General features: G+C 39.2%; 5 protein-coding genes and 1 long non-coding RNA gene across 8 annotated transcripts; 3 read left to right on the forward strand and 3 right to left on the reverse strand.

The window, feature by feature from the left end:
- Nucleotides 1-28: 28 nt before the first annotated feature.
- Nucleotides 29-5,009, reverse strand: LOC124195062 (hemocyte protein-glutamine gamma-glutamyltransferase-like). 3 transcript variants are annotated; one of them, XM_046589536.1, is made up of 20 exons: nt 4,795-5,009; nt 4,561-4,587; nt 4,268-4,306; nt 3,964-4,191; nt 3,783-3,886; nt 3,508-3,706; nt 3,309-3,442; nt 3,090-3,225; nt 2,804-3,030; nt 2,560-2,737; nt 2,322-2,487; nt 2,153-2,256; nt 1,984-2,090; nt 1,813-1,904; nt 1,604-1,752; nt 1,234-1,544; nt 1,034-1,157; nt 783-943; nt 551-687; nt 29-475 (listed from the first exon to the last, which is right to left on the reverse strand). In XM_046589536.1, exons 2-20 carry the CDS (start codon nt 4,580-4,582, stop codon nt 334-336), a joined length of 2,760 nt encoding a protein of 919 aa, XP_046445492.1. In that variant the 5' UTR covers nt 4,583-4,587; nt 4,795-5,009; the 3' UTR covers nt 29-333. The 3 variants fall into 3 exon arrangements, with proteins under 3 accessions (XP_046445492.1, XP_046445493.1, XP_046445494.1); XM_046589537.1 differs by lacking the exon at nt 4,561-4,587; XM_046589538.1 differs by lacking the exon at nt 4,561-4,587 and having other exon boundaries at nt 4,879-5,002.
- Nucleotides 5,010-5,717: 708 nt separating this feature from the next.
- Nucleotides 5,718-9,742, reverse strand: LOC124193363 (mothers against decapentaplegic homolog 3-like). The gene is made up of 6 exons (XM_046587136.1): nt 9,393-9,742; nt 8,893-9,028; nt 8,632-8,825; nt 7,561-7,881; nt 7,110-7,493; nt 5,718-7,047 (listed from the first exon to the last, which is right to left on the reverse strand). The coding sequence occupies exons 1-6, from the start codon at nt 9,448-9,450 to the stop codon at nt 6,779-6,781; spliced, it is 1,362 nt and encodes a 453-aa protein (XP_046443092.1). The 5' UTR covers nt 9,451-9,742; the 3' UTR covers nt 5,718-6,778.
- A 510-nt stretch (nt 9,743-10,252) lies between these two features.
- Nucleotides 10,253-10,563, forward strand: LOC124193365. The gene is made up of 2 exons (XR_006874197.1): nt 10,253-10,363; nt 10,425-10,563. It is a non-coding gene; the product is annotated as an uncharacterized LOC124193365 (long non-coding RNA).
- Nucleotides 10,523-11,745, reverse strand: LOC124193364 (translin-like). The gene is made up of 6 exons (XM_046587137.1): nt 11,591-11,745; nt 11,438-11,531; nt 11,113-11,325; nt 10,975-11,054; nt 10,830-10,911; nt 10,523-10,763 (listed from the first exon to the last, which is right to left on the reverse strand). Exons 1-6 carry the CDS (start codon nt 11,654-11,656, stop codon nt 10,618-10,620), a joined length of 681 nt encoding a protein of 226 aa, XP_046443093.1. The 5' UTR covers nt 11,657-11,745; the 3' UTR covers nt 10,523-10,617.
- A 188-nt stretch (nt 11,746-11,933) lies between these two features.
- On the forward strand, nt 11,934-12,827 carry LOC124194745 (transmembrane protein 69-like). The gene is made up of 2 exons (XM_046589073.1): nt 11,934-12,416; nt 12,474-12,827. The coding sequence occupies exons 1-2, from the start codon at nt 12,054-12,056 to the stop codon at nt 12,735-12,737; spliced, it is 627 nt and encodes a 208-aa protein (XP_046445029.1). The 5' UTR covers nt 11,934-12,053; the 3' UTR covers nt 12,738-12,827.
- A 69-nt stretch (nt 12,828-12,896) lies between these two features.
- On the forward strand, nt 12,897-13,889 carry LOC124194746 (transmembrane protein 69-like). The gene is made up of 2 exons (XM_046589074.1): nt 12,897-13,382; nt 13,443-13,889. The coding sequence occupies exons 1-2, from the start codon at nt 13,134-13,136 to the stop codon at nt 13,695-13,697; spliced, it is 504 nt and encodes a 167-aa protein (XP_046445030.1). The 5' UTR covers nt 12,897-13,133; the 3' UTR covers nt 13,698-13,889.

The following is a 13,889-nucleotide window of genomic DNA, read 5'->3' on the forward strand; positions in this document are numbered from 1 at the left end:
GAAAAAGAAAACACTATTATACGGTACATCGGCTTGATGAAATTTATTCTGACTGACTAAACCATCACCCAGAAAGTAAGAGAATAACAGTTAATATTAAAAACCTACACCATCAACAGAGAAGGTTAGATTGGTTAGTTGAATACAGTAATAACGAGAGTGTTTGTTAGTTTTTAAATTGCAATGAAAAAGGGTTGTAAAGTGCAGGTTAAAGCAAAAAGTTACTTGACTAATTTGCAACAATGTTCAATGGGCAAGTCCAAAGTCGTTTCAAGGTCCAGATCGCAATGTCTAAGGAGTTCCATAGTCCGGTTTTGCAGAAGGATTTGCCTTTTAATCGCGGACATGGATCGGACGGGAACCAATAATGTCGCCCAACTCGCGGGAGTTGAAAGTAGCAACAAGTTTACGCTCACCATTGAAGCGAGGCATAAACTTCTGAACGAAGCTGATCATCTCTCCAGGTTTCACGTCACTGGAGGATTTGAGTTAAATCATTACTATCGTATTCGTTATCTGTTATTTTGCTACACATTTTCGTCCAACTTACCGGTATTTAATAGTCTGGGCACGTACCAGACCAGGTCCTTCGAAAGTGAACTCGCACTCAGTCAGAGTAACTGAGATGGGGTTCATAAAACTGAATGTGACGAAGCAATCCTGGCCAACTTGAGGATTTCCACGGATCTAAATAAATGTGTTATCAAAGGCATTAAGTGTTAGTGATTTTATTTGTGGAAAGCTCAATTTGAATCAAATAGATTTCTATTACGGAAAATTACCTGAACATCCAGCTTGGGTTTCTCAAGCTGGAAGTCATCTTCTTCGCTCCAACACTGCTTGGTTTCTTGTACGGATGCCATGGCGTAAATCTTAATGTGACCATAGTCGACAATTTTGTCGCGGTACTCATCCCAGCTGACGCGCATTTGCAGAGTTTCACCTAAAATGAAAAAAAAATAAAAAAAAATATGCTAGAAATACTTTGCACCAAAAGGTCATGTAAAATTTGTTAGTGGAAAGAGTAACGTACGGCCTCCAGGTTGAAGGACAAACTGGCGGTCGTTGCGGCCAAGGCGGCGAGCGGTAACTCCTGTGTAATAGACGGAGTTAGCGGACAGGATTGTCGTGATGGTCCTCATTTCTTGGGAACGGTTCTGTAAATTATTCATTTGAGAAATTAGCAAATAAAATTCTAAAAAAGCAAGAAAATATTGGAGTGTAATATAGAACCTGAATGTGGACTTGAAGGTTGAACGGCTGTCCCCAGGCAACTTTGTCTTGCTCGATCAAATCGAAATAAACGTCATCGCTAATTGGTCGGTTGTCAAACATGGGTTGTGATCGCTCTACGCTGCGAGCTGCGTTCATGGATGACATACGCTCAGCTGCTGATCCTGGGTCAACTGCATGTCGGGATTCATCATACCAGGGCTTGCGGGCGATGTCGACAATACTTAGACGGCGAACTGAGGTTCCTGGGTAATGCATCATATCCCTATCCCTATCTCTTCTTTCTAGGTAAGGAGATGACATTCCTTGGTCTAGAGTATAAAGTCAGAATTAGGTTGATAATAAAAATAGTGATATGAAATTAAAATACTGAAGTGAGAGTTGAAGCATCCATCTCCGTGTTTCTGGTAACGGGACATGCCATCGGGATTCTTGTACAGACTAGTGATATCTTCAGCATCGGCATCACTGACATCATCATCAGCTCCTGGTCGCTTGGTCAAGATCATGCGGCCAACACTGGGAAAATAAATTGGGTTTTAGCAGATTTAATTAAAAATATAATTCTTCCTCAGTTACTGATAGTTGTTGACGTGAATCTTTCTGAATCCCCAATGAGAAGTCTCATCCTCTTGGAAGTGGCTAACTTCGGCGTTGACTTCAGCAAACAACTAAAATATTTATTGTTAATATCATGTCTAATGACTGTTTCGAGAAGATTTTGGTTATGTTCAGTAGCCTATTAATTACGTAGGGGGTATCGTAAGCGAACCCAACTTCGCCACGACGAACAGACTCGACGGAAGATGGGCCTCGACGGAAAGATTCAACAGCCCATGGTCCTCGATTCTTTTGATCTGATGGATAATACACAAAAATGAAACCACTTAACAGTTGTTGGCCGTATTATGAATAGAACCTCCAGAGTTGTTCTGCCAGAACTGGGGAGGAGGAGTGGGGTCAATAGCCTGCCAGCCGTTGAATCCAGCTTGGAGATCGGGACGTGACATCCATACCTCAGTCCTATCCAAATCAATCACCAAATGTTATTCTCAGCGAATGAAAAAAAAGTAGTCGAAAAACATTACCAAGCATGGAAGTTCCACAAGGCATCCTGATTGTCACCATCTGGGCCACCTTTCATCTCATCGCCAAAGACATCAAAGTACTTGTCGACCGACAAGGTGTGGTTGGTGTCGCGTGCGGAAACGAAATTGGTCACGGGACGAGATGGGATACCCAAAGCGCGGAAGACTGCAAGGTGAAAAATAGTTAGTGCTGTAGAACGTCTAATCTAAATTCTGGGATTTAAGTCCAGGTAATTACTGGAAGTAGCCACAGCGGCGAACACCCAGCATTGGCCGTATTTGACTGGTTTGGATCCGTTGCGCAGGTAGTGCTCGAAGATTTTGGAGCTTCCGGTCCATACCCATGGGCAAACACCGTCTTCGAATGAGCCTTCCCATTTGCCTTCCAACAAACCAAAACCATCGTTTGCGTTGATCTGTTGATTTACATAAACAAATTTGTGATAATCAGATAGAAAAGAAACGCTTCATGTTCATATTACGATTGAGGCAATGGCGCGGACAACTTGGACAGGGTTGCCTCTTTCAGTTGGATTGAGTCCAGATTGTTCCAACAAAAGCTGGGCAGCTGGCAGAGCAACATCAGAGAACTGTCCGTAGACCCAACGACGGCCCTTGGGGCGGTGATGGGTGCCAACGAACACCTTGCCTGTTTCGTTCATCAAATACTCCCGGCGCAGATCCTCGCTATCCAAGTACACGGGATCGTCTATTGATATGGAATAGAAACATTATGATTGAACAATCAAATTTTAAAAACGCACAAACCTCGACAGAAGGGGTTGAACAAGATGTAAATGTCATCCTTGAAACGGAATTCGTCGACACGGGCGCCTGGAGTCGTGGTGGTGGTTTCAATGGTCACACGCCAAAGTCCGACTAGTGCGTTGGCAGGGATATGGACCTACACAATTGATGAAAATCAATCATTAATTTGCTGAATAATATCCATTCTCAAAAGGGTAATTTTTTGAAAATATAACATACTTGGAAAGTGATGTTGAAACCCTCCTGTTGATGAAGTCGCATGTCCCACTTTTGCGGGGCTCGGTTAAATTCACGTTGGTTCATGCGGAAAGGCAAAACAACTTTGGTTCCCTTGGTAACCTGAGGATTCGGGCCTGGCAAAAACAAAATAAATAAATAAACAATAAGCGTTTAGACTCTTTTAAATTTCGACAAATACCAAAGCTGAAGGATGCTCGGAGGATATCGCGACGAGGATCAAAGTTGCGTTCCTTCATGCGCACAGCCATGAAGAAAGGCTGGCCACGACGAAGAACAGTAGTGGACGACGAAGAAGATGAACGGTAGTCCATCGATGACAATGAAGACATGTTAGTCATCGACATAGACATAGCCAAGGACGACGACGATCCAATGTCCTATTGTATTGCAAAAAAAAGTATTGTTAAAAAAGGCGAAATCTTGAAACAAAATTCATGAAAATTTTAATTATACTCGGCCAGTGTCACGAACTAATTCGTAGCGGTCAGTGCGATGTTCGCGGGCGTTATCACGCGAGTACAACTCAACAGAATCGATCTTCAAATTGTCCGAAGACACTAAATTAAAAAAAGAGTGAAGGAAATGTGTAAATATTCCATTTAGAGAATGAATAGAACATGTATTGTTGTATTACTTCCATCGGTGCGGATGTCTTCGACGGCTCGTTCAGCGCGACGACGCCTATCCAAATCTTCGGCGTAGTGCGAGACCAGTGAGGCGCGGTAGGCAGCGTTGCTGCCTCCGGGACTGACTCCAACATTGTTTCCCATGACATCGCGGTCGTTATTACGACGGATGAAACTCGATGACTTGGCCAAGTTGTTCAATCCTGAGCTACCGCTCACTGAGCGACGCAACATGCCTGGAGAATTAGTAAGATAAAGATTATTAATGAGCTGGCCTTGCCCAAAAATCTAGTAAGATCATTTCTAAATTACCTGGAGATCCTTGTTGAGTCATTGGAGAACTCATTGTGCCTATAGTTTGAAAGAAAACATATTTTTGTGAATCACAATGTAGATAACATTATAAAGTTAAAAATATGATAGGGATGTAGGGTGCAGTGTGAACGCCCAAAATTCATTCACCCTAGGACTAATTTGATTTTGGAAAAGGGAACTAGAATGTTCCGCGTGTGTGCAAATAGAAGATACAAGTGCAATAAATTACTTAAAATTGTTATTCCTCGATTGCTTTCTTAAAAGTGGAAATGAATTGTGCGCGCTGTTACCTGACTGCCCGTTTCGACGCATTGTCTCTGCAACACCGGATTTAAAATAAAGTTTTATTCAAAAGGGGATAAAATACTCCGATGTTAGAGAAGATTAGGGAAATCGAAGACGAGAATAATATTATAAAAATAGAACTGAAATTTCCCTTCACTAAAGTGTTACAAGTGGTCGAACAAAACAAAAAAGGTGTTTACCCGCAGGGAAATATTGCCAGAAAATAGCCTAAAACCTACCCAGTTCAAAGTTGTTTCTTTGGTCGAAATCGGAGAGGACACAGCAAGAGAGATCGGAGCCCGTGGTTTAACAAACTTGTCTACCTTTATGGGGAAGACAGGTCAGCGCGACGACTCTAAAGAGACGAATAAGCTGAATTGGTTTATCTCAACGCTCCCGCCTACCAGCGACGTGTTCACGCAGCTACTGCAGAACCAACACGAATTCAACTTGGGATTTCTTCCGCCTTATGTAGTTGCTATATGCCTCGTTGATTTCGAACTCAGATATGGACTATAAGATGTACAGCTGGAACAAAAGCGGATGAAATTTCTGAAGCCAAAACTCGTGCGCTTCTTCTGATACAATTATATCAAATGAAATTTAATATCGTAGGTGTCTTCGAGTCGTACTATTTTCTATCCTTGACGCAGTTTTTGATCATGCTCGACAGTGCCGAACGAAAAGCGCAAACAAAACTAAACAACTATTTTTTAGCATTAGAAATAATCTCTGTCTGGACGTATACTACACGTGCGAATTACAATAAGCTTACCAAAAAATTAACATTTTAAAATTGTCAGTGATCGTTCAGATATTAGTTAGACAAATTCAAAAGGACAGCAAATAATTATGAAAAATAACTAGAGGTGGTAGTGTAAACCGGAGATATAGAACGAGATCTAGTTACCTGAAGAGCAACGCCAACTCACTGGAATATGAAGCTTTTGTCCAAGATTTTGTGGAAGGTGTAACTGCCGTCTCAAATGACCAGCTGGACTATTTAAAAACCAGCTCGTTTATCCAACGCCAACGTCGTGTGTAACGGAAACGGCTCAAATTCAAGCCGCTTCATAATTTCACATAAATGTTCGACTTTAACAGTGTGACAACCAAGTTTTGACTTTTTCTCAAATGAAACTTTGAAGGAATTATTCTTGGATAACTTTTGTTTACCTTTATTGGTATTCCCATTAATGTATACACATCAGTTTTGAGACAACAGAATTTTTGCATCTTTTTTAAGTTTAAAGGTATTTTTGCCTTGATAGAGAGTAACAGTCCTAGAAAAGAAAACGCTAGCAACAGAAAAATTGGGTATTCTATAATATGAACGCGTCGAATGCACTGCTGTTAATATCTAAATTGATCTCGCATTAAACAGTTTACAATTTCTCTCGAAATTCGTAACACAAGGGAGAACCTAAGAAGTGAGACGAGGATAAAGAATTAACACGAAAAGAAAGATTTTTCTCTCAATTGAAAACAGCACAGCTCAGAATGAAAACCTTTGAACAGTAAAACAATGAATCATGATTTGCTGTCTGCCTGTCGGTCGATGGGCAAAAGAAAATGTGGACGAAAGTAGATACAGCATTTGGTGAACGCTCGCGGAGTAATATTGAGGTGGGGTAGAGTACAATCGGTTGTCACGGAATATGACATGGTTTGTAGGTGTGTGTGATCGGAAAGGCGACTGATTGATCGACCTGAGTGGCTCTCGGTTATTTTTTTGGTAGTGGACTACGTCGAGCAACGCGAAACGCAGCTAGCGAGGTAGTTTGGGCTATGGGAAATATTAAATGCTTTAGGCTGGGAATCGTACGGCAGCAAAGGAGCGGGCTATGTTGCTTCGTCTGACTGAATCGACTATTGCACATCCGAGTGGAATAATGAATGGATAATGAGCGTATCAGGAAAAAGTAAGGGATAGGGAACAAACGGCAAGAAAAAGGGAGTGAAAGAAATAGCAAAAAGGAGAACGACTCACCAATATTGCAAGTGAGCATAATTGGGGTAAAGGGGTAATTGAAAATAAGAATTAATCGGCGCAAGCAGGTTTGCGAAACTATTATTTCATCTGCGTTTCCCAAACGCTAGTATGGATAAATGTCAATAGAAAACAATTGAGTGACCTAATTCATTCGGCAATGAAGCATCTTCGATTAGGAAGATACTGCTGATCCGGAAGGTGTGTTAATCACTTCAATGGTTGTTCCATTATCATGACATGGAGCTACACGGAAGGCGAGGCGATCCCATTTGAGTCAGAACTCGATCTAGCCATTGCAGTGGACCATTTAAATGTAGCTCGATCCAACAAGGGGTAGATGTTACTGTCTGTCGTCTGTACTCGGCACCCCATCCTTTGACGAAGCTCATCCGTATAGTGCACATTCTCGTCAACTGGTAAACAGCCTCAAAGCCTTGGCTCACTGACTGGGATAGAAGAGCGGCGAATTCTTGGTTGTTAAATATTTTTAAATTGCAACCTAAAGAAAAAGAAAACAATGATATAGCTCATTTCTATTTGATACCAAACGAACACATTTACCTGGTGGGATTTTACAAACGGTTGCTGGATGCCAACCGTAGCGCTGATTGCAGTTTGGTGACTGTACAAATATTGACGAATCGCTCAAACATTCAGCAAAAACCTCGCCACCAATGTAATAGAGACGAACTCCTTTCCCAATATGACGGCGAGTCTGCTCCACAACAGGATTACGATTCACGTTTGATAACAGCCCCAGGCAAAACCGCTCCGAGTTGCTGGGATCAGTAAAACCGTCAACGGTAATGGATGGCTGAGATGCATGAAAAGTTTCTCCCACGCGTGTGTTCAATTCATAATAGCTAATCGAACACCAAAAAGCCGGTTCGCAGTACATAACCGGTTGGGCGTCGATGGGGGGGCTGGGTGACACTCGGCTGACATCTAGATGTGAAAGGATAAGCATACATTATTACAGAATTTAGAATATGAATGAATATGAATGACTCACTCATTAAATCAGCGGGTTCTTGCGTGTCGCCATCTTCTGACATGTAACCTGGGGGAGGTGTTTCTGTTAATGGAAAAGTGCCGCCACCACCATCGCTTCCACCAATAGAAGCAGGACTAGGTGAATTCACCCCGGCGGTCGACATGATAAAGTCTGGACCGTCGGCTATCGATAACGGAAGATCATCCAACGAGAGCAGGTCTTGAATTGTGGCGACCGTGCTTGTCACAATTTGATGATTGTTATTGGTTCCTGGCGATGAAAGGTTGACACTGCTCACTCCAGTTTCCGCTTGGCGTGGTACCAAGATAGGCGGTAAAACTACACGGGAGAAATAAAGCCTTAGGTTTTTGGTTTTTGTAAATTTTTAAAAAGCAATTGGAACAGTGTCACTTGTTAGTCATATTAAATTGATGCGGGATACGAGATGTCTCACACATATCTAAACAAAATTCTAAGAAATGTCTAATAGAGTTTCATTTCTTTCAATTTATCGATGATAAAGTGAGATATGACTCACACTTAATTCAAAACAGATGTGCTTTAAAGTTGTAGCAACAAACGTTTAGTTTTACTTTACGACCGACAATTCTTTATGACTTCATTTCAGAGTAAAATTCCTGAGAACAGATAAGTATTTACAATAGGACACTTGTCACGCCCAAGGCGATGTAATATGTTTGAAGTAAATAGTAGCAAACTTTCCCAAGATTTTGTTTTTAATATTTTTTTTTTACTACTTTACTGTTTTTAGAGAGGGTAAATTTGATGAGCAATTTTCCAGCTAAACCTCATACAGTTTGATTTGAAGTACAAAGCCTGAAGCCCTATACAAATCAAGCTATGTATGTAGGTCTTCAACTTCAAAATGATTTGAATTACAACTGCTACTAACACATTATTAGAAAGTAACTTTTTACTGAAATGCAGTGAAAAACATGTTTTCTTTAAAATGATCAATCAAATCAGATCATTGAGCTTTCAAAACATAAAGAAAATAAACATCTTATTTAGAGTTGTTTGTTTAAGTTGTGTTTGCTTATTAAAAAACAAACATTGTGTAAAGTATACCTGGTGTTTCCACCCTTTGGTAGTGGTAAGGATTAACACAAACTTCGTCTCGTTTGAGCTGAAAGGCGTACTCGCAATTTTCAAGCGCATGCAATTCGTGGTGTGTCTGAAGATCTGGCCACCTCCACAGGCGACAGTAAATTACATGAGGCAGTCCTTTACGTTGGGATACTTGAAGACGGCCGTCTAAAGATCTGCAAAGATGTAATTGACTAGGTTAAATAGGTATAGATTGTTTATGTTATTTATCATGTTACATACCTTGGAATTGTAATACACTTTGTACTGGAACTTTGAGAAGTTACAGCTTTTTCCAGTTCATCTAAGCCACCACTTTTTTTAAGCTTCTTAACAAGGCTTTTGACTGCCTTTTCACTCCACTTTTCTTCACCTTCACCTTCAATAGAAAGGTTGAGGAGAAATTTGACATTTATTTAACACTTGGCAACTGATTGTGTCAGATGGATAAATGAAAGACCAATAAACAACTTGGCAACAGGAACAAAAATATGGTGTGTAAATGCTTCTACAAGAACTATTTTGATCTTTTCTTAAGTGTTGCATAATATGTTATGCTGTAGTAATCGTTAAATTCTTTGTCAAATCTCCCATACTCAAGAGTACCATTTTTACTACTTCACTAGCTGAAACTCTTTCCAACTGTGTTGAGACTAAAATGTGATTGTTTGTATCTATTTGATTCAACACTAAATACTATTTGAAAAGAACCAAAAGGTTACTGCCAAATGAGAAAAGCATACCTCGTTTCCAACCGAGCAATCGCTTTACTGGGGATGACAAGGGTATCAATGAAGTCATATTATAAGCAATACTTCACCATCACAAACTAGCCGAAACACGCATAAGCACAAAAGTCACAAAAAATCACTCGGCCAAAAGTAAACTTGAAATTCGATCTAACGAGTCACAATCATCATTGGGAGGTCAAAATCAAAATGATCGGACACGACACTCACGTTGCTGTGCTGTTGCTCTGCTAGTGCTAAGACTTCGTCAGAGAAGAAACCAAAACTACAACTTGACGGCACCCTAAGTTAATATTTGGGATCTGTTTCTCGAACATGAACGATAGGTGGCAGCACACCACATACTAACAGTGAAATATAAAGTTCGTTTCAATTTGAAATCTCATAAGAATATTTTCATTGTTACGTTATCGTTCGATTTGATATACCGTAATGACTCGGTTAGAGAAAATTAGAATGGTCCTTTATTGATTCTTCATTAAGTTGTTAGCATTAAAAGTCTAATACGTACATTTATCGCCATCTGCAGGAGGGGTTTCTAAATAAGCATTACCAAGGGCCTTTTTCATATAATGAACTAACAATTTCTTCCGTGTGCCATTCGTGTATCCATCCACAGACGTTTTCCTACGCAGACAAACTAGTTCTTAAGGATTGATCTCATGACAACAAACAGATTTAGATGCGACTGTGCTTTAAAGCGAATCAGAAACTTGCTTTTCGAATCATTTGCATACGAAAAAACAAACACAAATATTTAACAATTCGGAAAACTACGAATGAATGAATGGGAAAATACCTTAGCCGCGAGCGTGTCGACCTGAATAGCGGATTTCGGACGACGAGCCATTCAGAGTTGCAAACCAAATTTTTCACGCAAAATCGAATACCTTTATTCGACTTTGATTTTCTACTATGATGAGCAGTCGATGTAGACTGTCTAGTTAATAAAACCTATTCTAACGGTAATACACTTACCAATTCAACTAATGATTTTGTTATGTAAGTTGTTTTCATTTTAAAAAGGCGGATCCCGGTTAGTATGACATCATCGGAATACTATCCGTCGATTTCTCCGTTCTCATTACGTCAGCGATGATATAACGGGTTAAATAACAAACTAATTTTACGAATTCTTGAAGCATACATTACTTCGACCAGGAAATCACATTTAAGATTTTACATTCTTGGTTCACAACATTGAAAACTTAACGTTAATTCACTTGGTAATAGTAAGCGATCGACATCGAAGGCCACGAATGGAGAGATCATAAACCACTTCCTCGATTTTCTTCACATCATATTTAAGAGCATCAAATCTTTTGCGCAGTGAATCATTCTTCAGATTTAAGAGACGGAATCCACCTATAAAGTCGAAAAGAAAAAGTAGTAAAAGTTTATGAATCGTGGAGCGAGCAAATTATATGGTACCATTCAACTCGGAGACGAATCGCGAGATACGAATGGGCAAATCATAGTTTCCAGCAGTCACGCTATTTACTGCCAACCTAGACTGTGGAATAAATCAGAAATGAAATAAACTAATTCAAGTAATAGATTAAAAACAAGTTCAAACCAGTTCTGAAGCCAACTGTAAAAGTCCAGACAGATAATCTTCAACATCCAAATGGAAACCATCTTCCTCTTTTATGGATACTAAAAGACAAGAATAAATGCATTAAATTTGTAAATGATAAGCAATGTAGATTATTACCTTCAAGCAATTTCCCAACATCTGAGTGAAGAGCAAGCTTTTCTGACTCAAGGAAGAATATCAATGCACAAAGGAAAGAGTAGCGCTGCATAACATATCTCCAGTGATCGTTAAATCTGAAATATTGATTAGGAGGGATCTTGGAAGCAAGTTTTGAGAATTGTTCATTTGCTTTAGCAAGTGTAAGTTTTGCTCTGGTACAGAGTTCTCCAACTGAAAAAGAGTTTCATTTACAAAATTGAATAATAAATGTTTAAATCTCAAAATTTATAAATTGTAACAATCCAGGATAGAACAATGATGAGCCAAAAAAAAAAGTTTTTACTTTGATTCAACCCATCTTCTTGGTGGATTTGCTGCAGAATCAAAGAGACCTCTCGTCCAGTTGTGTCTAACTCACGAACAATGAGCCGAATTTCCTTAAAAGTTAACATTTTCTTAAATAACATGTCTTTCAAAATTTTTTGCATTCTATTACTTCTCTAAGATCTTGATCCGCATCAAGCAAATTCTGATATTGGGCAAAAACGGTAGCGAGATCCATCTTGATTCGAGTTTTTGTTGTTTTCTTGAGTTCTTCACGTTTTCTTGTCGAACAGAACTCGAAAAGTCAAATGGCAAAATGATGTTGCCAAGTTTAACAATGTTTCTATGATTTCTACGTTGATGAAGATACAAATGAATAAATATCAAATTACATATTTTATTATTATTAAATTTATGAATAAAATTTTTTTCTTAACTAAAACTGTTTTTATCTGAAAAATTTCGAGATGATCGAGAATGTAAACATTATTTCATATTTTTGTTTATTTTGTGATTTATTGTCGTCTGCATCCTCTATTTTGAACTTGTCTTCCTATTTTGGGAGTTCTTGAAGACTTGAACCGAGGGTGTTGCTTCAGATATTACTATAGTTAACGAGTTGTAACTGGTTGGAAATGCTCTTAATTCAAAAACTTGTAAATCCTCTTGGGAATTCAAGCAGATATCTGAGATGGAATTCTGTTTGCCTGGCAGTTAGTACTTCAACAAGAAACCTTCATTTGTCTCGGCCTAATGAATCAGCTTTCGGCGAAGATGCCAAAAATGCCCTCCGTAATTTTGGTGATATCAAGCACGCTCCTATCCCAGCATTAACATATGGAATTGGAGGACTTTTCCCTTTCACTGCCATCCCAGTGTATATGTTGTCATCAGGAGTGTACATCCCGGAAATGGCTTTCACTTCAATGGCCTACAGTGCTGTTATTTTGTCATTCATTGGTGGAGTACGATGGGGATCAGCTGTATCAAACCCTGAGGTAAGCTCACAAAAAATTCTCCTTTTTCACCAGTTAATCTTTTCTTTTCTCTTGCAGATAATGAATCCCAACTGGAAGAATTTCACTACCTCTATTGCACCCTCTATTGTCGGATGGATGTCACTACTAGTCAGTAATCCTATTGGCACCTTACTGTCCATTTCTGGGTTCTCCCTGTGCCTCTTGCAAGACATGACATCAAGCCAGTTCCCTTCTTGGTACAAATCTTTGAGAATTTTGCTTAGCACAGTTGCAATTTGTGCTTTGCTAACCACTTTCATGTGCCAATTCTTGCTTCCTCTGGAGCCCAAAAAAGAATAGTCTATTCTTTTAACCTAACTTGCAATATTTCTTAAAAAGTCTTACAAGTTACCATCGCAATATAGAAATATATATAAATGTTTCCACAATTTTTCAAAAGATATGCGCTTTTTACCCTGTTAGTCTAGTAAAACGATATTAGGCGCACTTCTTTATTACCACATTGATGAATTGATAAATGTCAAAAAAGAAACGAAGAAATTCATTTAAAAACTAATTAGATTACGTCGAGAGGAACTGCTGATGCAACCTGAAGCCGAGCGACATCCCTGTAGTGCTCCAACAAGGATCCAGTTTCTATATAAATACGTCCGGCTGTTGATTTGATCGTCCGTTGACGATTTCTTCTTGGTCAGAGTTGTTCGACATCGGTAGCAAGCGGTAATAATCTGCGAGATGGTTTCAAAGGCAAATAATGTCGGTTTGATTGCTGCGTTTCGAAGCTTGGGAAACGTTGTAACAGGACCAAGTGCCGCCTTGTTTTACGGAGCATGGGGAGTTTTACCGTTTATTTCCATCCCAATTTATATGGGAATGACTGGTAAATACATTCCACAGTTGATTTATGCTGATTTGACCTATGGTGGTGGCATTGTCTCTTTCCTTGGAGCTGTGAGGTGGGGCTTTGCAATCAACAATTTTAAAGTAAGTTAAATCACATAACATGCATTTCTCTATTTTGAATACTAACAAAATTGTACCCAGGACAAAACCCTTAAACCAAGTTTCACAACTCTTGGATGGGCTGTGACTCCTGTTAGCATTGCTTGGCTAGCTCTTCTAACTTCTCAAACTAATGGAAGCCTTATGATAATTGGGACATTTCTTGCCTGTATTATTCAAGATGCTTACGCCACCGAATATCCTTCGTGGTATAAATCTTATAGGTTGATTTTTGCTTCTTCTGCTGTTCTTTCTCTGGGAGCAAATCTAATCATGTATAATTCCATAATGAATTAGTTTTCACTAGAGTTCACCTTGGTCATGCAATTGATTTTAAAATACTCATATTTAGATTGAAACATATCCATTTCAATGATTAGTGCCAATGTAATGCATAACCCATTCTTATAGTGTGTAAAAAAAATGAGCTTTGTGCAAAATCCCTGTTACATTTTAGCAGGTTTTTATAATACACAATAAATGACCAAA

Source organism: Daphnia pulex, chromosome 5, assembly GCF_021134715.1.
Source record: "Daphnia pulex isolate KAP4 chromosome 5, ASM2113471v1".
NCBI classification, from domain to species: Eukaryota; Metazoa; Arthropoda; class Branchiopoda; order Diplostraca; family Daphniidae; genus Daphnia; species Daphnia pulex.